At 41.2% G+C, this 25,606-nt stretch overlaps 1 protein-coding gene across 2 annotated transcripts in view; it reads right to left on the bottom strand.

Annotated features, from left to right (window-relative positions):
• Window positions 1-24,061, bottom strand: part of LOC141500673 (uncharacterized) — a 216,332-nt gene extending 192,271 nt beyond the window's left edge. For both annotated transcript variants that reach the window (XM_074204063.1, XM_074204065.1), the window contains exon 1: window positions 23,957-24,061. In XM_074204063.1, the coding sequence (XP_074060164.1) occupies window positions 23,957-24,037 (81 nt within the window). In that variant the 5' untranslated portion in view covers window positions 24,038-24,061. The remainder of the gene's footprint in view (window positions 1-23,956) is intronic.
• Between the last annotated feature and the right edge of the window lie 1,545 nt (window positions 24,062-25,606).

The following is a 25,606-nucleotide window of genomic DNA, read 5'->3' as shown; positions in this document are numbered from 1 at the left end:
GTATGGAAATTTCTAGCTATATATGTAAACTGGGACTAAACTGGTTATTTGCTTTGAGGGAAAAGCACCTATGTAAAATGAGGAAGATAAAATAATGATGATAATTTGAGATTTCTCTGTGGCAATCTCTAGTCAATCCTTATGTGAAAAGTATGGAAATGATGGGCAACCCCCTAGCCAAAAGGAGATGTTTAGTTACTTTAAACATAGTAACTAAGTGTGTTCATTGCAAAAAGTTGATTTTATTAAATATGAATTAGGATTATTGTTTTTATATCTCAAAAAAACAAAATATTATCTCATTTGATATTCACAACAACCCTTCAGGATAGCTGATTTATTATCCTCATTTTACAGATGAGGAAACTGAGATAAATAGAAGTAAAGTTCTGTGGGACAAAAAATGCACTTAAAAATATAGAAAGACTCCTCTGAGCAAAAAGAAATAAAAGTTTATTTTGACTTTTCTTGAGAAAAGGGCACACTCCAAGTCTCACAAAGATAGTGAAGATCAAGGAGCTGCCCCAAGGTGGCAGTCAAGCAAGATTATATGACCTAACTCGATCCCCTCCTCCTCCTCCTCCCTATCCTCTCTCTCTGTCCACTCATTGGTTAGTCTTTAGAGTTACATTCTACTCACGAAAATCTAACCCAGCAACAAAGAAAAGAAAAGTTTTCATAAAATATTATCTCACCATCCAAATGGTGAGAATAATCTTCAGGATTATAACTATCTTATTGAAGTAATGTAACTTGTCTTGGAACACAAGGTCTAGGAACAGTCTACTATCCTCCCAGGTCCTTATCTAGAAAACAGGTGGTGTTACAAGTCTCATTTGGAATGCAAGGTCTCTCTCATAGGAAAAAGTCTACTATTCTTCTTGTAGTCAGGAAAAGTAGTCTTATCAAAAGTTAGGAGTTTGGAGGTGCTTTCTTCTAGAAATAGTTTTAGAATAATAGTTTGTTCTTTCTTAAATATTTCTTAATCCTGAGAGAACTTCACTAGGAATATTAATATCATCTCCTTAGAGCCTCACAACAACCCTGTGAGGAGCTAGGTGTTGTTATTCTTTCCATTTTACAATCAAGGAAACAATCTGAGAGAGAAGTGACTTGCTATTATGTTTCTGAGACAGAATTTAAAATTAGGTCTTTCTGACTCCAAGTCTAGCACTCTATTCACTATTTCACACAACTACTTAAATATTTAGATACAGAAAGGGTAGGACTCTGGCCAGGGATGAAGTACACCAGGCTAGGGCTGGTAGGAATGCAATCCACTAGATTCTTGCAAATCTAATCAAACAAGCTTGAATCAATAGCAGAAAGGAAAAGGGAGTAGAATATCTACAAAAGAACACCAACAGAGATACCTCAAAATTCACAAGAGTTAAATCTGAGGGGGGGAGTCAATTACAAAACTTACAAATTTATTAATATCTAGATTTAGAAGCACAAAGAACACATAATAATCAAGATGAATTAGAGACCTTTGAGGAAAAAGATAAATTTGAATTCAAAGTTATCATGAGAGTGGCTAGGTGGCACAGTGGATAAAGCACTAGCCCTGGAGTCAGAAGTACCTGGGTTCAAATCCAGTCTCAGACCCTTAATAATTACCTACCTGTGTGGCCTTGGGCAAGCCACTTAACTCCATTGCCTTGCAAAAAGCAAGAAAAAAAAAGTTATCATGAGACACTCAATCAGAACACTGCTCTGAAAGAGTATAACTTATTCAAAAGATAAGAATAGGAAAACAGTGGGGGGAATTATATATTAAGAAGATTTGAGGAAATCTAAAAAGCAAAGGATGATATTACTTCTGGGTGAAAATCAATGAACATTAAAATTAGAGTATGCTACATATTATCTGGGCAGGAAAAAACATCGATAGGGGCAGCTAGGTGGTGTAGTGGATGAAGCACCGGCCCTGGAGTCAGGAGTACCTGGGTTCAAATCTGGTCTCAGATACTTAATAATTACCTAGCTGTGTGGCCTTGGGCAAGCCACTTCACCCCGTTTGCCTTGCAAAAACCTAAAAAAAAAAATCTCCAAAAAGAAATCAATGAAGAATTTAGGGTGGGGAAAGGGAGGGACACAAATCCAGGCAGGTATAGTATTGATGTGGTTGGGGTGGGAGGAGTTTCAATTATCTGGCTTTCTGTAATAGGCTCTTGCTCTCTGCCAAAAAGTCAAGCAACTAATAACTTCTTGAATTGTCTTCGCAATTCATCCTTCAAAGGCAAAGGAACAAACAAAGGGAATTTTTCTCAATCTGGGTCTCACCAATAGGGAGTATCTGGTTGCCAGGATAGAAATGATGAGAACCTTGGGGAGCAGCAATCGCTCCATCTTAGAATTTGTGATGGAAAAGATGAAGAAAGCTGGGAAAAGTCTGAAACACACTTTCTGCTTTGAAAAATTCTATTTCAAAGAATTCAGAGGGGGAAACATAGGATCCTATGCATTCGAATTCTTCAGGAGAAGTCATGCCAGGAAGAATGTGCAACTATTCAAGAATGAAAATCAGCTGATACAAAGAGGAATAATTTGATTGAAAGAAAAAATAGGAGCTGTCTAAAGAGACCGCTGTAGATGTATAGAGGACTCATTGATCAACTAAGATTACTACCTTCCACACCTTCCATCACAGTTTGAATATATTTCAAGTTGGCTTAAGAAATTAAATGGGAATGGGGGGGGGGGGATTTTTACAGAAACTACATATAGCACGTGAAGGCCAGCAGATGACACCAAGCTTATAATCAAATACTTAACCCAAATTTTTCAATAAGTTAAACACTCTAGGAAGGGAGTTATGAAGGGAGGGCCAAAATATATTATGTGGATTTTCCAGAGAGTGCGGGTGCTACTTCCCTAACCCCTGAGAAATGGAAAGGATAACTATTTTTTTTTGCATATGCAAGATGGAAGCAAGGAAAGGTAAAGGGCCATATACAAAAGTGTGGCACATTTCTGTAATAATAGTGTCAGGAGCATTAAAGTGAAGAAAGATAAAAAAAAAGCAAAAAAGGACTTGGGTCTTTGTGGTGGGGGTTGCTTTTTTTGTTTTGGTTATTTAAAGTGATATTAAAGAAAAGAGGAAGATCAAAGAAAGGATAAGACCCCTACTCAGGGTGGACTGAACAATAGCTGTCATCAGAGAAGGCAGAGCTAGTTGATTCTCATTGTGCAGCTGTTTTCTTCTGCCAAGGAGGATGACCTTTGGACTGGAAAGGACAGACAAATAAAGAGAATAAGGTATTAGCACTCAAGATAAATAAGAAGATAGGGAGAGAGCACCTAGCTGCCTTTGACAAATGCAAGTCATCCAGCCAGATGAACTAAATCCTTGAGTCCTGAGAGAACTGGCAGTTGTGATTGCTGAGCTATTGTCAGCATCTTTGAAGGATGGCAGAGAAGAGCAAAGGTTCTGCAGAAGGATTTTGATCAGGAGATCAGAAGACTTAAGGGGGATATCTAATATTCAAATATCTGAAGGACTGACATGTGAAGGAGGGATAACAGGGTCGAGAGCTAGAAGGCCTTCTAGTCTACACACTTCATTTTTTTTAACACATCTCATTTTACAGAACAGGAAATGAGGTTCAGGAGGGGAAATGACTAGCCCAAGGTCACACAGTTATTAAATAGCAGGTGGGATTTCAACTCAGGTCTTGTGTCTTCAAATCCAGCCCTTTTCCATCTATATTACACTAAGTGATTATGCTTATATATGCTATTCTGTCAAATTAGGAGTAATGTATTACAGCTGCAGGAAGCAAATTTAGGATGACTATCAGGAAAAGCTTCCTAACAGGTGGAGACTTTTCAGGAGGGATAGGATAAAAAGACAGCAGGGGGAATAAAAATAGTGGGATGAAGAGAAAAAAAACACAGTAATCATAATTATGAATGTGAATGGGATGAGCTCACCTATAAAATGGAAATGAATAGCAGAATGAATTATCAGAAATCAAAATCCAACAATATGTCATTTACAAGTGACGCCACTGAAACAGAAAGACGCACAGACAGTTAAAATAAAATGAGGAGTAGAACAGAATCTAATATGCTTCAACTGAAGTAAAAAGGCAGGGGGTAGCAATCATGATCTCAGGTGAAGCAAAAACAAATACAGATTTAAAAGGGGGTAATCAGGGATACTATATTTTGCTAAAAGATATAATAGATAATGAAGTAGTAACAAAAAAAATTACAGCAAGTTTCTCTGATAAAGGTCCCATTTCTCAAATAGATCTTGACTATACAGTTGGGTCAAATTTATAAAAATAAATAGTCATTGGTATTCATAATTGGTCAAACGATAAACTGATAAATGGTAAAGGTTTTAAAGAGGACATTTTCAGAAGAATTAAACTCTCTATAGTCATATGAAAAAATGTTCTAAATTATTATTGATTAGAGAAAAACAAATTAAAACAACTCCGAGATACCACCTTATGCCTATCAGAAATGACAAATGCTGGAGGGGGTAAGGGAAAATAGGTACACTAATGCATTGTTAGTAGAGTTGCAGACTCTCCCAACCATTCTGGAAAACAATTTGAAATTATGTACAAATGATCATAAAATGTATACCCTTTAAACCAGCAATACCCTTTGACTACTAGATCTGTATTCCAAAGAGATCAAAGAAAAAGGAAAAGGACCCATATGTACAAAATATTTCTAGCAGCTCTTTGTGCAAAGAATTGGACATTGAGGGATTGCTCATCAATTGGGAAATAGCTGAACAAGTTTGTAGCATATGACTGTAATAGGGTACTATTGCACTCCATCACAAAGGGGAAGGATTCAGAAAAACATGCCAAGACTTACATGAACTGATGAAAAGTAAATTGAAGAAGAACCAGATCATTGTGTATAGTAACAGCAATGTTGTAATGATGATCAATTGTGAAAGACTGGACTACTCTGATCAATACCAATGATCCAAGACAATTCCAAATGACTCATGATGAAAAAGTGCTTTCCACCTCCAGAAATAGAACTGATGAACTCTGAGTACAAATTGAAGTATATATAATTTTATATATCTATATAAATTTTCTCACTTTTCCCCTTGTTTTTTCAAATATGGTAATATAGACATTTCAATTTTACACATGTGTAATTGATATATTATTTGTCTTCTCAGGGAGTAGGGGAGGGGTGAAAGAGAGGGAAAGAATTTGGAACCCAAATTTTAAAATACAAATAATGTTAAAAATAAATAAGTAACGAATGGGGGGGACCATCAACCTACCCTACAATTTCCCTTACAGCTGAAGATCTAAACTCTGTATGAATACCTTAAATAACAGAAAAACCATTCCATAGATTGGCTAGTTATTAGGAAACTAAGACTTTGATGCAGCTAAGAAGTTTCATGTCCTCATCATATCCATTATTTAGTATTAATTCTCTAGAGTAGTAGTCTCCAAACTTTTCTTACTGTAGATCCTATCAGTAGAATATTTTAAAGTATATGCCTCCAAAAATAATTTTAAAAAAAACTAGCTCACAAGATCCCAGGTTAAGAAGCTGGAGGCTAGATGATCATTGAAGTCTCTCCCACTCTGATTCTCACAAACCCATTCATTGTTCTTCTCTCAAAAATATGTATTAGTTTTTCAAAAAAAATGCAAGGAAAATTGTCTAACACCTAAAGGCAAAAATCATGCTTTCCCCCTGAACCCTCATGCATGTTGCAAAAACTCAGAGATTAAAAACAAATGAACAAATCACAATGAAAATGGATTGACTTCTTTTGTTGTTAATAAAGAAATTAAAATTAATATGACCCTAAGGCAAGGGCATACTAGGCTTCCTCACAGTCAAGTAAGGATATCAATTCAAAAGAACGTGCTTTTAAATTTACAAAAATACTTAACAAGTAGTTCAGAAATTTATTAAACCCAGGGTTGACATTAATCATTTACAGGTTGAGGGTTCATCAATATTAAGGTCACATGAAGGAAAGTCAGAAGTATGTTTACTTCCTGCCAAAATAAGGTCAACCAGTGAAAAAAAAAAAAAGCCGTTCCCTGTCAAATACTGAACTCACTAATGGGTCCACCACTTAGTTCCTTAATGTGTTACTAAAGGAGCAAAGAAGGAAGTGAGGTAGATTGAGACCAAGTAAGAAAACAAGGAAAGATCACTGTGATATTGATAGAACTACCTTTGGATGGATTCCACAGTGTCTCTGCTTGTAAGAACCCTGTACAGAAATCAAACGTCATACCTTTTGACTCAGCTATCCCACTACTCAGACTACACCACAAAGAGATAAAAAAGGAAAGGAAACCTATATTACAAAAATATTTATAGAAGCTATTTTTATGGTGGCAAAAAAAACGAAGCTATGGGGAGACTCCAGAATGGCGGAACACATTATGGTATATGAATATGACGGAATATTATTGCACCATAAAAATGATGAAAGGGGCAGATTCCTGGAATGCTTTGTATGAACTGATGCAGAGTAGAGTAAGCAAAACCAGGAGAATAATTTATTTTTTAAGTTTGTTTCTATCTGTATTCAGACTCCATCAGTTCTTTCTCTGGGGATTGATAGCATTTTTCATCTTAAGTCCTTCCAAGCTGGATCACTCTAATGCTAAGAATAGCTAAGTCATTCACAGTTGATCAACTTAGAATATTACTGGTACTGTGTACAAATTTCTGTTTTTTCTTTCCCTACTCATTTCACTTTGCATCAGGAGAATAATTTCTATGGTAACAACAATATTGTAAATAAAGACTTCTAAATGTAAGAAGTAGGATTTGAACTCTTCTTCCTGTCTCTAAGTCCAAAGCCCCATCCACTAGGGCCATTCTGCTTCCATGTTTAAGAAATTGCTCTAAATCAGTAAAATAATAAGAGAAATCAAAATAAAACTTTTGACTTTCTCTTCTTACCCATCAGATGGTAAAGATGACTTAAGAACTTTGGAAGATTTAAGAACTCTGATTAGTGTGTTGACAAGCCAGGATGCCAAAGGCTCAATGATGAAACCTCCTTCTCATTTTCTGACAGAGAAGTGATGAACTCAGGGTGGAGACTAAGACATATGGTCATGCTTGGTCAGTGGAGAAATATGTTTTGCTCAACTACTTATTTTTCTTTTTTTTTAGGTTTTTGCAAGGCAGTGGGATTAAGTGGCTTGCCCAAGGCCACACAGCTAGGTCATTATGAAGTGTCTGAGGCCGGATTTGAACTCAGGGACCCCTGACTCCAGGGCCGGTGCTCTATCCACTGTGCCACCTAGCTGCCCCTTCAACTACTTGTTTTTCTTTGTTTTCCTTTTCTTTTTTTCAATAGAGAGAAAAAGGTAGGGGAGAGAAACTACGTTTTTATTCATTGGAAATGCACACACACACACACACATATATAAAATTTTTAAAAAACTAAAGAAAGAAAAAGAAATCAAACGCCTATGGATAAAGGGCCTATAGGGTTATGCATTTAGAGTTGAATGAAAACTTAAGAAGTCATAGAGGGGCGGCTAGGTGGCACAGTGGATAGAGCACCGGCCCTGGAGTCAGGGGTCCCTGAGTTCAAATCCGGCCTCAGACACTTCATAATGACCTAGCTGTGTGGCCTTGGGCAAGCCACTTAATCCCACTGCCTTGCAAAAACCTAATAAAAAAAAAGAAGTCATGGAGTCCAATCTCTCATTTTATAGAGGAGAAACTGAGGCAGAGATCAATTCAAAGTTATATAGTGTTGGAAGCAAAATTTGAACTCAGATCTTTGGACTACAAATTATTACATCACATTGCCCAGGAACACAGGGTGTACCACCAGGGCTCCACTTCCCTGTCATACCTTGAAATTCAGTTTTTTCTTACCCTAAGTATCCCAGGTTGCAAAGTAGTTAGATCAAAGGGCCTGGAGTCAGGAAAATCTGAGTTCAGAACCAGGCTCAGACACAAACTGTGTGATCCTAGGCAAATCATTTAACTTTTGTCAGTCTCTATTTCCTTAAATGTAAAATTAGAATAATAGGATAATAATAATAATGATGATGATGATGATGATGATGATAAGATGAAATCATTGCAAAGCACTTAGTGCAGAATCTGGTGCTTGTTTCTTTTATTCAATTTCTGTTCTCTGTGCCAGTCTGATGGGTATAAAGAGGAATCCCAGAGTTGTTTTACTATGAATTTCTCTTATTATTACTTATTGAGAACATTTTTTTAAATATAGAATCAGAATGGCCTAGAGGATGGGACATTGGACTTGAAGACAAGAGGACATGAGTTCATAATCAGATCTCAAACACTTAGAAGTTGTGAGACTACGCAAGTCACTTGAGCTCCCTGAGCCTCAGTTTCCTTATTTGTCATATGAAGAGATTGGACTAGACAACTTCTAAGATTTCCTCTGGCTCCAAGTCTATATGACCCATCTGCCAAGCAATGGTACCAGCTCTCAAGCTGAACCAGAAGAGACTGGTTTTTAGATAGCTCATTGGCAGCCCACCTCCCCTTCTCAGAATATTTCTAGCTTTTTATTTTCCTTGTGGAATCAGTTACTCCTTCTCTCCAGGAGATGGTGCCAACTATTCACTAATGCCATGAATCTTCAGGCTACAACAAAGGAACTTTTCCAAGCTGATGCTTCCTTAACCTCAGGTTAAATAGTCTGACCCTACCAAAAAGGGGGTTTCAAGACACTATGGTAATGATCTCCTTGCCTAAACTCCTGGCCCTACTGGAATTAGTCTGTTTCCTATTTCTGAAGCAATTAGGAGAAATGGTTTCACGGGGTCACCTTCTTGCCCAGCTCTCTGGCAGGGAGCTATCATAAACTCAGCATATCCCCGAGTCTTGGAGCTAAGAGACATTCCTAACTATATCTACCTCCTGCTTGTCCTCCTAGTCTACATTTTCCTCTAGGGTCTGCCCGCCTGGGTCCTGTCCATTAGGCTCTCCAGAAAGCACCAGAAAACAACCCAAGAAAGAAGAGGGGAAACAGGGACAAGTAGAGCAGAGGCTGTTCCTAGCATAAGCACCTGGGCCACCCAGGAGAAATGGAGTGAGCAATCCCTCCTGACATAAGTAAAAACACTTTTTATGGAGATTTGGAAAAAACCAACAATAAAATATTTGAGTTAGCATTTAAGGACATAGAACTGTCTCAGTCTTGTGGAAGACTCAGTGAATTAAATAAAAGAACAAAGCCTCTACCCTTAAGGGCATTGGAGTCTAGCAGGAGACTAGGCAAAGGAGTCGAATAAATGAGACAAGACAGGCTTCCGGAAGACCTATAAGGATGCTCAAGAAAGACTTCCTCACTGAAGGGAAATGGAAAAGGACAATGAACCTGCATGGGTGGCTAGGACAGAAGAAGGGATGGAACAGGCCTGCTGATTAGAGGGATCATTCCAAGAACCTTAACAGACAGAAAGCAGTGAGGAGGGAAAATGAGATGGGGTGGTCTCTGGTTGGCTACTGAGGGCATATTAAGTTCAGTTTTGCATATCTGAGCTGAGTAGTCATAAAGTATGATGAACTGCTTAAGGTAGGACATCGTAGGAAGAACTGTAGATACTCTTAGGTAACTAATTCTGATGAGGGAGATGGTATGTAAATAAACCAGGGAAGTCAGAAGCTGAGCATGAAGTGAGGATTCCAAGTATGGGGAAAAGCCAATAGAAAGGCACCAAGATGGGAGATGGGGTGCCATGTGTAAGGAGCCCTAAGGAGAACACATAGCTGAATCACTGAGTTTGTGGAGAGGAGAATCAATGACTAGAAAGGCAGAAAGGGGCCAGATTGTGAGGGCTTTAAATGTCAAAGGTTTTATATTTGATCTTGAGGGAATAGGGAGCCACTGGAGTTATTTAATAAGGAGAGAAGGGGAATAGTCAGATAAGATCTTTAGAAAAACTAACTAGTAGCCAAATAGAGAATAATCAAAGATGGGAGAAACTTGAGACTGGGAGACCAATTAGAAGGTTATTGCAATATTCCAAGTGAGAGAGAGAGATGCTAAGGGCCTGAACTGGAGTGGTCAAGGGGCAAGAGGAGAAAACAGGTCATATATAGGAAATGTTCTCCAAGGAGAAACAAAATTTGACAGCAGATCAGGATTTGTGGGCTCAAGTGAGAATGAGGAGTCAAGAATGACATTGAAAAAAAAAAGAATGACATTGAGGATTTGAGTCAGGGTCTCTTGGGCAATAGTGTTGCTCTTGACCATAGCAGGAAAGCTGGGAAGCAGGGAAGAGCTAGGGAGAAAAACAATGAGTTCTTCTTTGGATGTGTCCATTTCATATGCCTACCATAACAGGACATACATCTCCCAGAGTTTGCTCTGCCTAAGTTAGGCTGACTCCATGAAAGGCAAAGAAGTGTGAACTTTCCAGAAGAATAAGGTTCAAGTACATTCCCTTGATGAACCTACTGCCCTCTAGTCTTCTGGGCATGGTTTCCTAGTTACCACAGGGTATAAAAAGGCCTTCCCACACAGAGTTGGGATTTTCATTCTTGGAAGATGTCCCAAGGCCACAGGAGTCACCACATCCTGTCCTGTTGACCAGATGAATTTCTCCATGAAATGGAGGGTGTCCCATGTCTCCCCAACTTCAACTAATAAATGACTGAATCAAATTATTACAGAAGTTGGAATGGGATGGTATTGTGACTCACTGACTAAAATCAGGGCAAGGGGATGCAAATGCGGAGGATGAAGTAACTGGACAGTCAGCCATAGCAGCACAGCACCCTCTGGTGGTATATGTCAAGTCCTCTCGAGGGAGCACGGAGCAGGGAGTAGGCCTAGACTGATGCAGATTATTCAGTTCCATGGAATCAGGTCCAGCCTCCCTGGTTGTTATTCATCACCTCTCAATGATGAGCATAACAGAGTGGTATGTAAACTATTCCAGTATACTCAGCAACTAGAGATGAAACCTTTGGTATTTAAGGGCCTTGAAATGAAAGGAGAGGGCCTGCTGAGGGGCCTGGTAAGGGTAAGTCAAAGGGTAAGGCGGACGAGTCAAAAGGGGCTATTGATGGGGATAGGGATCCAAATGACAACAGAGAGCTGATAAAGCCAAGGGAGGAAGCACAGTGGCCTACCCAGAGCTGAGACCCCAACTATAAGACTCCAATAATGGCTGAGAGGGGAGTGAGGAGATTTGTAACCCCCCTCAGTGGGAAGAAAGTCTTGGCTTTATCAGAGTTAACATTTCTATAGCACTTACTATCTGCCAGCTCCTGTCCTAAGCACTTTTACAAATGTTATCTCATTTGATTTTCACAAAAACCTGGCAAGTTAAGTGCTAGAATTATCTCCTTTTTACAGTTGAGGAAACTGGGGCAGACAAAGGTTAAGTGACTTGTCCAGATTCAGACAACTAGTACATGTCTGAGGCTGAATTTGAACTCAGGTCTTTCTGATTCCAGGCCTGGCCTTCTACCCATTATACCAAGCTGCCTTCCTATGCTCTGGAAGTGATTCCTCCATGGAGGGAGAAGAGGAAAAGGGAAAAGGATGGGCTTTCATCACTGAAATAATGGGGGGGGGGGGTTAAGACTTCAAACTCCAACTTTAGGATAGGGCGATGGATTACTGGCACAATGGTTACTGAAGGTATGGTTCGATGAAATCTATACATATAATCTCAGATATTTTTTACAGAGCTGATTGAAGTCAGTTATATGCTCCACATGAAGAACGCCATCTATTTGTAGGTGCCTAGGATAGGAAGTTGTGAGTACTTGCCTCCAGAAAGATGAATTCCTACGGAAGTTCATTCTCCAATGGGGTTGTGCAAGGGAAGGGGTGAAAGTCCTCAGATAGATGGGGTTAGTAACTGCGATCTCTGATGCTGTCCTTTTATGAGTAGTCTCTTTTCTAGGCAAAGATCTGTCCACATGGCTTCAAGCTTTAGCTGTGAGTCTCCTCTGCTACCCAGCCATATAGGTATAGACCAGTCAATAGGAGAAACTGAAAGGGGAGCTCATGACAGTCAAGGGCAAATTCTGCAGGAACTCTGGGGATGGCAGGAGGAGGCACAAAGCTCATCACCCTATTAAATGGGCAGCTGGAGATTACACCCTCTCCTGGAGGGAGGGAGTTTTGAGCATAGATTGTGAAATCTTGAGTTTAAAAGTAAGTATCTGGTAACCAGCTTTTGTAGCTGCTAGGATCGCTATACCTCGAAATCAAGCACCAGGGTGGTAAGGTGCCTTTAGTTCCACCCAAAAATAGGGCATCTCCTAGAGTTCCTGTGCCATTTCAATATAAGGGACTGCCGAAAACTGGCAGCCAGCTTACTATCATGCTAGAGAGCTCCCAATGGGTCCCACCAGGGCACCCTAATTTCCACTGCCAGTTATAGAGTTTAGACCACTGAAGAAAGTGGGATTAATGTGCTTTAGAGGGTTAGTATCCATGCAGGCCCACTGGTTATTATGAGTTGAATCAAATGGAGCTATATGAACACCATACTGTAAACATCAAAAAATATCTGGTTGTGGGGAAGGGGTGAAATATATTTCTTCTTTAATCAGGGAGATGAAGAAAGCCAGAGTATTTCACTACATCAACTCCTCTTATAATCATCCTATGTGGTCCATGAAGAAGGTAGACAGCACCTGGCAGCTTACACTGGACTACAGGGAGCTCAACTGTCATCATGCTTATCACTGCATATCCAAATGCTGTTCATGCCCAGGGAAAATAGTATGAGCTTATCAATCTCATGAGGAACAATTTCTGTTTTCACCTGGAAGAAGTCCAGTAACTCAACTCAAACTCTCCCTAATACTGCCATGTTATTGTGGACCTTAAAGAGACCATTTTTTTCTGAGGATACATACAAATATACATATACACACATGTATGTATATATATATATACACATATACATATATATAAAATATCTCCTCATGTTTACTGGACTGAACAAGGGTATGATAACTGTGGCCCTATCTTGGATGGTGAATCACATGATGAACAAGGCATGCGAAATCAAGCCTAGGAAAATCTATGGTTCAACCAACTTGGTCAAAATTGCAGGACTACAGTGGGTGAGGAAAATTATGATAATTTTCACAGTCAAGTATCTCACCTTGCCATAATCTAAAAAAAGGAAAACTCAAGAGGCTTAGTGGGCTCTGGGCTTCATAGAATCTACATTCTCCACTTGGGTATCCTGATGGCCTCCATTTACTAAGACACCTGCAAGTTCCCTTCTTTTAAATGAGTATCAGAGGGGCGGCTAGGTGGTGCAGTGGATAAAGCACCGGCCCTGGACTCAGGGGTACCTGGATTCAAATCCGGTCTCAGACACTTACTAATTACCTAGATGCGTGGCCTTGGGCAAGCCACTTAACCCATTTGCCTTGCAAAAATCTAAAAAAAAAAGTGTTCCTACTGAACAGCTTTTCTACACTCAGGAAACCCTTTGTTAACTGGTGTTTGGTTCCAATATTCAACCAAAATGAACAGAAGAATGGCTTGCCCCACTACACCTGTTGAATATCTTTAACTCATCACAACCCACACACCTCCCCCAGCCCCACCCCCCACACACTCACCAATTCATCCCGGCTGGTCCACTAAGCTATTCCCCATACACAATAGGCTATCTCCCACCATTGTTGCTTTGCACTGGCAGTTCTCCCCTCCCCACTTTTGCAAAGCCCTCCCTGCTCTCCTGTCTCATTCCTGCCTTCCTTCAAAGTAAAATTAGAGTTTTTCTTAATTTCCATCTTCCTGCCAAGATGATAGTGTTCCCCCACCACAATGAACTAAACTTTGTATTTATTTTGAATATATTGTGTATGTTTGTTTATATACATGTTGCTTTCTCCTTTTTGAGGGCAGGGCCTATATTTCATTTCTGTCTCTGCATTCCCAGAGTCCAAGACAGTGTCTGTCACATACAATAGCTATGCTATATCTGGTTGTAAAAATAATTGTTGAATTAAAAACAGGGGAATCAGAGCCCTGTGATCTACGGAAAGGAAAAGGTCTGGCCCATTTGGAAGTAAGCAAAAATCAGAGAAGTCTCAATGGAGGATGTGCTCTCTGTGTCTCAAGATTCTCAACTCTGAAATTTATCTCTTAAATTAATCTTATATTTATTTATATAGATATTTATATAGATATTTATAATCTTATATTAATCACCAAACCTTCTACCTCATTCTCCTGCCTTCCTCCAGAAACTGCTCTTTGCCTTTTCAGAAAAATAATTAATTAATTAATTAGTTGATTGTAGCACCTAGGCGGCAGATAGAGCACTGGCCCTGGAGTCAGGAGGACCCGAGTTCAAACGCGACCTCAGACACGTAATGATTGCCTAGCTGTGTGACCTTGGGCAAATCACTTAACCCCATTTCCCTAAAAAATTTAATTTTTTAAAAATTAACTAATTAATTTTTCCAATTATATGCACAGATAGTTTTCAACATTTATTTCTGTAAAGTTTTTTTCCCTCCCTCCACCCTAAAATAGCAAGAAATCTGATCCAGGTTACACATGCAATATCATGTAATACATATTTCCATATTAGTCATGCTATAAAAGAAGAATCAGAACAAAAGGGAAACACCACAAGAAAGAAAAATCAAATTTAAATAAGTGAAAATAGTGTGTTTTGATCTGCATTGAGACTTGATAGTTCTTTCTCTAGATGTGGATGACAGCGTCCATCATAATTCTTTTAGAATTGTATTTGATGACCATATTATTGAGAAGAATTAAGTCTATCATAGTAACACAATGCTACTACTAATGTGTATAATATTCTCCTGGTTCTACTCACTTCACTCAGTATCTGTTCATGTAAGTCTCTCCAGCTTTTTCTGAAATATACCTGTTCATTTTTTAAAGAACACTAATATTTTCTGTGAGGGGAGAGTGGGGAGGGAAGCGGGGTGGAAATTGTGAAATTAAAAACCTTACCAAAAATGCCAAGTAGAAACTACTATTGTATATCATTGGAAAACAAATAAAATATTCACATAATAAAAAAGAACAATAATATTTCATCACATTTATATACTACAACTTGTTCAGCCATTCTCCAATTGATGGTCATCCCCTCAATTTCCAATTCATTGCCACCACGGAAAAGAGCTTTTTTGTCTTAACTCAGCCTCCTTCCCTAGATTCTACTTCTCTGGTTCATTACCCCTGTTCTAGCTTCTGTCCCCCACCCTTTTTCACTGTCATTTCAGGTCTTCTGATTCCAGGCCCAGAAATCTGCCCACTGTGCCACCAAGTGCCACATGTCTGTGATTTCATTGGTATATTTCCCATTGTAGTATTAAATTGAGAAAATCAAATTGATTCTATTTCAGAACTGATTCTATTCTATATCATTGCCAATATTTTGTATGAATGGCTAAGTCATTTTTCTTTGTTTCTGAGTTAAGTTCAGAAGTTTAGTTTTCCTCTCATGAGCTAATTAGGTTTGTAAATTCAGTTTTCTTGCTAATCACTGTTCTCTTCTTGAGTCAAAGAAATCTGTTATTCTTGAAGGATGCAAATGTATGCCTTGGAGACTAGGCTATTATCTTTGCAACATTGGCTGTTCTTCAAGAAGTCTGGTCTGTTATCAATGTGACACTAACTAACCATGTAGATGGACATCATCAATGAGCTTTCCATAGCAAAAGATGGAAGGAGAAGTTGTTGCTAGTCCTGTACTGCAAATGTCTAACCAATCACATTGTTTTCCCATATCTGATACTGCCTTCTAGCTTTTGGATGCTTCTCCTTTTGTATTGTTGCCTAAACAGAGCTAAAAGACACCTTTTTTTAGTCACTGTTAGCCTTGCCAATAAAGTGAAACTTTGTGCCTAAATTTACCTTAATTTCAATTGTACAGTAGAGGTTAGTACCTTCTCTACAACTTAGTCTTAGAGAGTTGCCTGAGGCATTAATAGATTAAATGCTTTTCCCAGGGCTTCTGGGTTTTAAGGCTAGCTCTCTGTCTACTAGGTCATTGCAGTCTTTCCAAAAAATATAGAATTAGGAGAAAATTTGGTAGAACACAAACACAAGATGGCAATTTCAAAAGAATAAATGCATCTTAAAACAAGCAAATGTTTCACAGCAAATATTTTCAATAAAAGTCTGATATTCAAAACATATAGGAAGTTGCTACAAATATAAAAAGACAAGAGTCATTCTCCAATAGATAATTGGTCAAAGCACATGAACAAGTCGTTTTCAAAAGAGGAAGCACAAATTACCAACAGCAATATGAAAGGATGCCTTCAAATAACAAATAAGAGGAATACATAATAAAACAACTTAAATTTTACCTCACATACATAAGATTGGCAAAACAGGTGAAAATATGAAAGACAAAAAATGGTAAAATAGATTTCAGGAAGGCAGGCAAAACAATGCACTGCTGGTAGAATTGTAAATAGGTCCAAACATTCCAGAAAAATAATACCTAAGCATACCTTTTGACCCAAAGATAAAACTACTAGTGTATGACCCAAAGAGGCCAATGCCATACCAACAAGACCTACATACATAAAAATATTTATGCAGTTGTACAGTCATGTTCAATTCTGCAACTTCATTTGGGTTTTCTTGGCAGAGATAATAAAGGAGTTTGCCATTCCCTTCTCCAATTCACTTTATAGATGAGGAAACAGAAGCAAACAGCAGTAAGTGACTTGACCAGGGTTCTGCAGCCATGAGTGTCTCAGACTGGATTTGAATTCAGGAAGACAAGTTTTCTCCATTACACTACCTAGCTGTCCCCCAAAATAATTAAAGCAGCACTTTTTGTGGTAGGAAAAAATGGAAGAAAAATGAATGCCCATTACTTGAAAGATGATTGGATTAATCTTGGGATATAAATGCAATGAAACATTATTGGATTTTAAGAAATGAAAAAAAAAAAACGAAGAATTTGGGAAGACTTGGAAAGACTTGCATGAAACAAAACAAAATGAGCAAACTCAGAGAAACAATTGAGGCAATGACCATAATAAGGTAAAATCAAAAGATTGCAGAATTTTGATTAATGCAACATGAACTGTTACTGAAGCATGCTTCCCTAGACTTGAAGGTATGGATGAGGCACATCATCAGACATGGTCAATATGTTGTTTTGTTTCACTTATTTTTTCTTTGTTATGTGGAAATATATGTGGAAGATGGGGGGGAGCATAAAAAATAACAGTAATGTGGGAAGGGGGAAGTACAATAAACCATTTTTTAAAGTTTACTAAGACTGAAGATAGGATGCATAAAGAATTGAACAATAATAGATCTTTCAGAAAACCGTGATGATTTTTTAAGAAATTGGCAAGTCCTAAAAATAGAGAACCAAGTGCTGACCTGTAAGAGTCATCACAACACTGACAAAAGCTACAAGGATGAACATCAAGGCATGTAGGGATTAAACTTCAATGCCAAACAACAAATATTGTGAGCTTTCAAGAAAAAATCTTTAGCTATCAAGCAAAAGTCAATATGAATAGCCCAAATCACTTTCTCAACAAGAAAGAGATGAGAATATTATATTCCTAAAAGCAAAGGATATCAGGAAGTAGCTTAAAATAACATACCCTCCAAAGCTGAGTCTAATCATCAATAAAGATGGATTTTTCAGACAAGCAAAAAAAAAAGCTTTTGAGTAAGATTTTCAAAAGAAACCAGAAGTAAACACAGTATTTGACTTGCAAACACTTCAAATAAGAGAAATAGAAGAAAGGTAAATATTAGTCATTGAAACAACATTAAGCAATTTAATCAATTCCCTCCTGTTCCTATGACAAGTCTATCCTATTTTTAAAATCAATGAGATCATCAAGGGACAAAATAATTAATAACATTTATATAGTGTTTAATATTTGCAACACCTTACATTGATCTAAGAGTCATTTGATCTACGTATCTAAGGGGTTTGAGATTTATTTGGAGCCAAGTGATCAGGATAATGGAAGGAAAATATAATAACTAATACTTATATAGCACTTCCCATATACTAGACTAAGGATTTTACAATTATTATCTCTGATCCTCACAATAATCCTGGAGGTAGGCATTGTTATTATTCCCGTTTTATAGCTGAGGAAATTGAGGAAAGGAGAGTTAGTGTCTGAAACTGGATTTGAAGTCAGGGCTTCTTGACTATGCTCTATCTACTGTTCCTTGTCACTAACCCAAGAAGAATTGGATTTAGTATTCCATGAACTAAAATCTCTATTTCCCTATAAGGAAATCCCTATCTTTCTATGTTAATATTAATGTCAATATTAGTAAGGCACTATTCTAGGTGCAAGGTATACAAAGATGAAAAGTAATATCATAGAATCACAAAGTGTCAGGGCTGGAAGAGTCTTTAGAGACCACTTGTCATGTTCTCTCATGATACAGAGGAGGAAGCTGAAAATGGTCTCAAAGGATGATGAATCTGGAAATTGTGCGAATGGTGGAGAACCTAAAGAGAGAAGGCCATATTATGAAGTCTTGCACCAAGCCTGAATCATTGAAGACATGTCAAAATCTTTAATTTCACTGACATTGAGGGAGGAAACTTTCCTGGCATGGAAACTCTCACCATAATACAAATGATCCAGATAAATATGAGAATAACATTTATACAGGCAGTGTAAGTTTTCCAAAGCACTTCACAAAGATGTCATTTTTATACTCAAGACAACCCTGGGATGTAGGTGCTATTATTATTATTATTCCCATTTGATAGATGAGGAAACTGAGGCCTGAGACAGGTACTGTAAACTTGTTTAAAGTCACACAGCAAGTATCTCAGTCTACATTTGAACTGAGGTCTTCCCTTTCAGGTCCAGTTCTCTAATCACTACACTAACTAGCTGTATATATGAGCTATTTGTCTCTAATCTAAAGGCATAAAGAGTAAAGCAAAAGTGGTCAAATATCTGGCCCACAACACTCCTGGGAAATTACTACCGCCAAAGTTACCAAAGATGTCTGAATGGTCAAATCCAGAGGTCTCTTCTCAATTTTCATAGTTCCTGAACCCTTGGAGAGGTTGACTACCCTCTTCCCTGAGATCCTCTCTACCACTCTTGGCAAGCTCATCTCTCTGACTGCTCCTTCTACAATCTAATTTGCTCACCAACTGGGCATGTCTTCTGCACTTCTCTCTTGGACTGCCTTCTCTAAACTCCCTCACTTGATAGTCTCAGTTCCCCTAAGTCAATTTTCTCTCAGTAATTTCCAGGTCTATTTGCCTAGCCCTAGTCTCTCTACTAAACTCCAGTATCAAATTATCAACTGTCCACTGGATATTTCAAACCAGATATCCCATAAACATCCCAAGCTTAACATAGGCAAAATGGAACTCCTCTTTTGTTCCGAAACCAAATTTCCCTCTAATTATTAAGGGTACCACCATCCTCCCCATCAGCCAGGTACATAACTACAATCTCTTGCTCACACTGAGCCCAGATAATAATTGCCATCATAATCAGAGTAACTTTTATGGAGAAGTTTAAGGTTTACAAAATGTTTTACATACAGTGTTTCTTTTGATCCTATATATGCAAACACTTACCAAAACTGGATATTTCTTTACAAAGCCTTTCTTTCAGACCTGTTCCCTTTTCTCCACTCATATCTACAGCAGGATCTCATCACTTCTCCACTGGACTATTTGCAGTAATAAGTAATAAGTAAGGGCTGCTTCGGTGGTACAATGGATAGAGCGTTGGTCCTGGAATCGGCAGGACCTGAGTTCAAATTCACCTTCAGATAGCTATGTGACCCTGAGCAAGTCACTTAACCCTCACTGCCTCACATCCAGGGCCATCTCCAGTCATCCTGATCCATATCTGCTCATTGGACTCAGATGGCTCCAGAGAAGAAAGTAAAGTTGGTGATTTAACCCAGCACCCCCTCATTCAAATTCAATTCATGTGTATACCATGGTATCACCTATCTGATGTCATGGTCTTCTTCTAGAACAAAGGAAAAACATCATCATCATCATCATCATCATCAACCTTATCACTGGTTTCCCTGCCTCAACTCTCCACTGAAGTCTTCCTAGGCAGTATGCTTCCTCTTGTAAACTATCTACGTGATAAACTGCACTGGTTCCCTATTACCACACTTGTTTGGCATTTAAGGATGTTTGCAACTTGACCTGTTCTATCTTTTCTGTCTTCTCACAAGTTACTCACCTCTATTTTCTTTGTGGACCACCATACTGGCCTAGTAGCCACTCTTCACACAGAAGACCCCATCTCTCACTTCCAGGTCTTTGTACTGTCTGTCCCCCATGCCTGGAATGCTCTCTCCCTCCTCATTTTTGCCTCTTCCAATCCCTGGTATTCTTTTTTTTTCTCAATCCCTGGTATTCTTAAAAGTCTCAGGTCATAGCCCCTATTCTGCAGGATGCCCTTCCTTGTTTCCTTTCCCCCCCCCCCCCAGCCCAGTACCTTCTCTTACAAAGTTACCTTTCAACCTCTGCATTTACCAAAAAATGTAGCTTCTCTCCTAATAGAATATAAGCACCTTGAGGGAAGGAAATCTTTTTTTGCCTTTCTTTGTATTTCCAGAGCTTAGCAAAGAATTGGGTAACCCAGGCCTGTTTCCTACCAACCATTTCCAGGTTTCTTTTTTTTTAGGTTTTTGTAAGGCAAATGGGGTTAAGTGGCTTGCCCAAGGCCACACAGCTGGGCAATTATAAGTGTCTGAGGCCAGATTTGAACCCAGGTACTCCTGACTGCAGGGCTGGTGCCTTAGTCACTGCACCACCTAGCTGCCCCTCAGTTTTCTTCTTTTATCACTCTTCTGGGCAATGGGACAAGATCACATCTCCAGTCCCTTCAATCTCTCAATCTGATCCAACATTCTCCCTTTCCCAGGTTCACCTTCGTATATGCCCTAATGCTCTTTCCTGATGAAAGCATACCCTAGACCAAAGTTGCTGGTGGAGTTGTGAACTGATCCAACTATTCTAGATAACAATTTGAAACTTTTACCCAAAGGGAAACTGGGACTGTGCATATCCTTTGATCCTGCAGTACCACTACTAAGCCTGTACCCCAGATCATAAAAAAGAGAAAAGGACCCAAATGAACAAAATTATTTATAACAGCTCTTCTTGTAGTGGCAAAGAATTGGAAATTGAAAGAATGCCCATCAACTGGAGAATGGCTGAACACGATGTGGTATATGAATGTAATGGAACACTATTATGACATAAGAAAAATAAGAAGACTGATTTCAGAAAAACCTGGACTTACATGAACTGATCCAAAGTGAAGTGGCAGAACCAGAACACTGTACATAGTACTGGCAATACTGTATAATGATCAACTATGACAGACCTAGTTCTTATCAGCATTACAAGGATCCAAGACAATTTCAAGACTCATGATGGAAGATGCTATCCATATCAAGAGAAAGAACAATGGAGTCTGAATGCAGAGCAAGGCATACTATTTTCACTTAGTTTTGGGGGTGTTTCCCCCCCTTGTTTTTCCTTTCATTTTGTTTCTTCTTTTACAACATTAACGAATGTGGGAATATGTTTAACACGATTGCACATGCATAACCTGTATCAGATTGCTTTGTCGTCTGTGGGACGGAGGAGGGAAAAAAATTTCACAAAAATTTGGAATTCAAAATCTTATAAATAATCCATGTTAAAAATTGTCTTTACATGTAATTGGGAAAAATAAAATACTATTTACCATAAACAGAGAAAGTATTCCCTAGCTTAAGTGTTTTTTGATGGTGAGACAAGGAAACAGTAGGACTGAGGCTCTGCCCTTCAAGCAACATACAATCTAGAATCTCCTTCCTTCTCTTCCTCTGTCAAGGGCCAGTTAACTCAAGAGAAAAGTAGTTCAAGAGCCTTAGGCTGCATCTGTAACTGTGTAGTTCATGTCATTGGTATGAAGAGGGAACAGATGAAAAGAGAATGGTGAGGTCTTTGAATTCCATCCTCCACAAATGGAAAAATCCACTTAAAATGTGTGTCCTGCTGAGTAGGTCAAAGCCATAGGAACAACACACTCCGACCTTGTATCCCTGAAAGGAATCTCCCCAGTCTGGAAATAGAACTTACTCTCTTATCTCTTATTAGGATAAGAGGGAATGCTTAGTGACTACTCCAACTAAACTCAAATATTTATTCTGTTAGACAATTATTTCAATGGTTTTTTGGAACAGCAAAGGAAATGTAATCTAAGCAGGTACCTTATTTCAGGTAAAATTGGGAAGGGAAAAACAATCTAGATGTAATTATACAGTATTTTTCAAAACCTGTGACCCTGTTTCAACTCAAAAGCAAGGCAAGAAGATGCTTGTGGCATTGCCATGTCCGACAGCACAACTGTCACTACTTGAAGATTTATATGTGATGATCAGCATAGATGCAGAAGAAAGAGTATTGACTTTAGGGTCAGAGAAGGTTGTGTTCAAATGTAACTTTTCCTACTATTTACTCCCTGTGTGAAATTGGACAAGTCCCTTCCCCTTTTGGGGCCTCACTTTCCTCCTCTGCAAAATGAGGACCTCTAGAACTAGAAGCCTCTAGGTGACCTTGGGTAAGTCCCTTTCCCTCCCTGGGCCTCAGTTTCTTCCTCTGTAAAATGGAGGAGGGGGAATAGGCTCCATTGTAAATATAAATCAATCATCCTAAATATTCTTAAAAGCCATGTACAAGCCTTCATCATTGAAGCTAATGGAGGAAAGTAGTGTCATTCATCATTTAAAGGAAAACAGAGAACCAACTGGGGAGTTTGAACAAAGACTATTAGCAAAGACTATTTAGAAAAAAACATACTGTTAAGCTTATGTAATTTTGCTCTCTTATACTTTAGTTTTCTTCCTTAAGGATCTGATTTCTCTCTCATCACATTCAACTTAGATCAGTGTATACCATGGAAACGATGTAAAGACTGACAGACTGCCTTCTGGGGGGGTGGGGGGAGGGAAGCAAGATGGGGGGGGGGAATTGTCAAACTCAAAATAAATAAAACCTTTCTTTAAAAAAAGGCAAATAATTTAAAGGAAAACAATGCTAGCTTGTCCTGAATTTGTTAGGAGTTTCTTGCAGAGGAATCCCCCCCCCCAAGTTGGGGAGTAGCTGTGTGCCATTCCATTTGGGTTAATATTCAAGGTAGGCTGCATTCCGGGAATGCCAGGGCCCCGGCCTGAGCTTGGTCAGTTAAAGCACGGGTCCCGGCCATGCGTTCTTCATGGATCCTGGACATCGCCGTGGCTTTTATCAGAGCCCCCTCGGCCCTGCCATAGGCGAGGTGCACGAGGCTTCCGGCCGGGGAGGCCTGGCCTCACTGTGGCAAGTGGCTGTGAGCTGCCCAAGCTTCTCGAACTCACTGCCCAGCCTTTGGAGTCCGGCACATTCGGCCTCCCTTTCCCCAGACAAAAGCATCGCACCTCAAACTTCAGTGTGAAAGCACAGGGTTCTAGCTCGGTCTAGAGGCCAAGGCCTTGTTTGACACAGGGAGAAACTGAGTCACCGAGGGGGCGTGGCCAGCCAGGGCAGCCCCGGGAGCCCAGGCCCAGGAGGGGGACTTTCCCGTGGTGGCAGGCCAGTCCCTGGCGTCCCTGACGGCCGGAAGGTCATTTCCATCCCGTGCCTTCGCTGTACAAGGGAGGAAGCCCGGAGGGGGGGGGGGGGGGCTGGCCGCGGCCACGCCGGCTGCGCGGGGCGCGCCGCAAGCTCGTGGCCCGCGGGGAGAAGCCCCCCGGGGCGGCGCGCCCCGCAGCCCCAGCTGGCCGCCCAGGCTGCGGGGGCGGCCCAAGCCGGGGTCCGGGGCCCAACTTCGAGGCGCCCCCCGGGCCGCGCGCCCCTGCGGGAGGGCCTGTCGCGTGTGCTGCGGCCGGCCACGGGGAAGCCCCAGGAGCCCCTCGGCCCGCCCGCTCGGGGCACCCCCCCCACGGCGCTCCCCGAGCTGCAGAGGGCCCGCTGGGTCGGGGGGAAGGACTTACGGCCGCCTCGGCGGGCCAGCCCCACTGGCTCAAGCCCAGGAAGCAGAGCAGGCCGGCGGCGGGCCCGGCGGCCGCCCTCATGTCGGAGCCCGAGCCGAGCCTCGGAGCCCGAGCCGAGCCTCCGCGCCCGAGCCGAGCCTCCCAGCCCGAGCCGAGCCTCCGAGCCCCAGCCGAGCCTCCGCGCGAGCCGAGCCTCCCGGCCCGAGCCGAGCCTCCGAGCCCCAGCCGAGCCTCCGCGCGAGCCGAGCCTCCCGGCCCGAGCCGAGCCTCCGAGCCAGCCGGCGCGCGCGCACGCACGCACGAGCAACGCGCGAGCCCCCTGGCCCCGGCCCGAGGCCCGGCCCGGCCCGGCCGCCCGGCCCGGCCTCGTATCCCTCCGCCGCCTCGCCCTTCTTTTCTGTGGCCCCAGCAACCTGTCCGGCCGCGGGGGGAGGGGCAAGTGGAGGGGAGGAAGGGGAGAAAGCGCGCAGGGAAGAGCGCAGAGGCCGGGAGCGAGCCTGGCTTCACCCCGCCGGGCCCCGCTCCCCCCGCCTCACGGCCATGGCTGACACGTTGCCAAGACGCCTTGCACCCTGCTAGCGGCCTCTTTCAGTAGCAACCCGCCTCTTCATGGGAAATCCAAACCTTTGCCGCGCCCCAGCAGCCCTGACGCTGGGGCTGGCAATAGTGACCCCCAAGGCCCGCTGCCCTCCCTTCTCAGCTCCGAGCCCCCCCCCATGTCCTTTCCTCCTTCTAAGGGAGTCCGGCACCCACGGGCACATTCCTTCAAGTACCCTACCTGCCAATTCCTCAGTCTGCCCACTTCGGCCCATCTGCTCCGCCGCACCCTGCAGTCGTCAGGGGCCCGACTGGGATCCCTCACCCCACCTGTGCCCTGGTTCCCTTCCTGTTCAGGCACCCCTTCCCACTCGCGACCCCCTTGATGAACCAGTCCAAATCCACACGCGGCCACTCTCGCCCTTTTGTCCTGCTGGAGATTCTAGCTCAGCAGACCCCCGGTCTTCATGCTTCCCGCCATCTGCCTCCATTGCTACCCGGCTGAACAGAGCGCAAAGAAATTATGAAACCACGCTGCCCACATCACCACTACAAGCAGCACTACAAATTCATGCTACATGGCATTAGTGCATGAGCTCACCATTTATTAAGTGCTTACTGTATGCAAAACAAGGTTTTCTATTCCATTGTTACAAGTCGTTCCTTTCAGCTTGAACACTTCACCTATCTCATGCTTCACTGAAAAAAACCAGTCCCCCTTTGTTCTCTTCATCTCACACCCCCCCTAACACCATTCCCCACCACCTCCTCCATTGCATTATGTGAGATGGGGAGACCCTTCTGCTGGAAAAAGCCAGCTCTTCTCCTCAACAGATAGCCCTCCATCATTAACCGCACTCCATCTTCAATTTCTATTTGTTCCTTTCCTACTGCCTACAGTAGATGCCATCTCTCCCACCCTTAATAGAAAAAGTCATCACTAGAGTCTACCATGCACTTCCGACCAGCCATTAGCCTATATCTCTTCTCTCCCTTTAAAATGGCCCGTTCGACTATTGTTCTGTTAGAAACCAGGAGGGACGGGAATTCAGGGAAGCCTGGAGGGATCTGCATGAACTGATGCTGAGTGAGATGAGCAGAACCAGGAAAACA

Source organism: Macrotis lagotis, chromosome X, assembly GCF_037893015.1.
Source record: "Macrotis lagotis isolate mMagLag1 chromosome X, bilby.v1.9.chrom.fasta, whole genome shotgun sequence".
NCBI classification, from domain to species: Eukaryota; Metazoa; Chordata; class Mammalia; order Peramelemorphia; family Peramelidae; genus Macrotis; species Macrotis lagotis.
The sequence above is the reverse complement of the archived record's forward strand: the minus strand, read 5'-3'. Positions and strand labels throughout refer to the sequence as shown.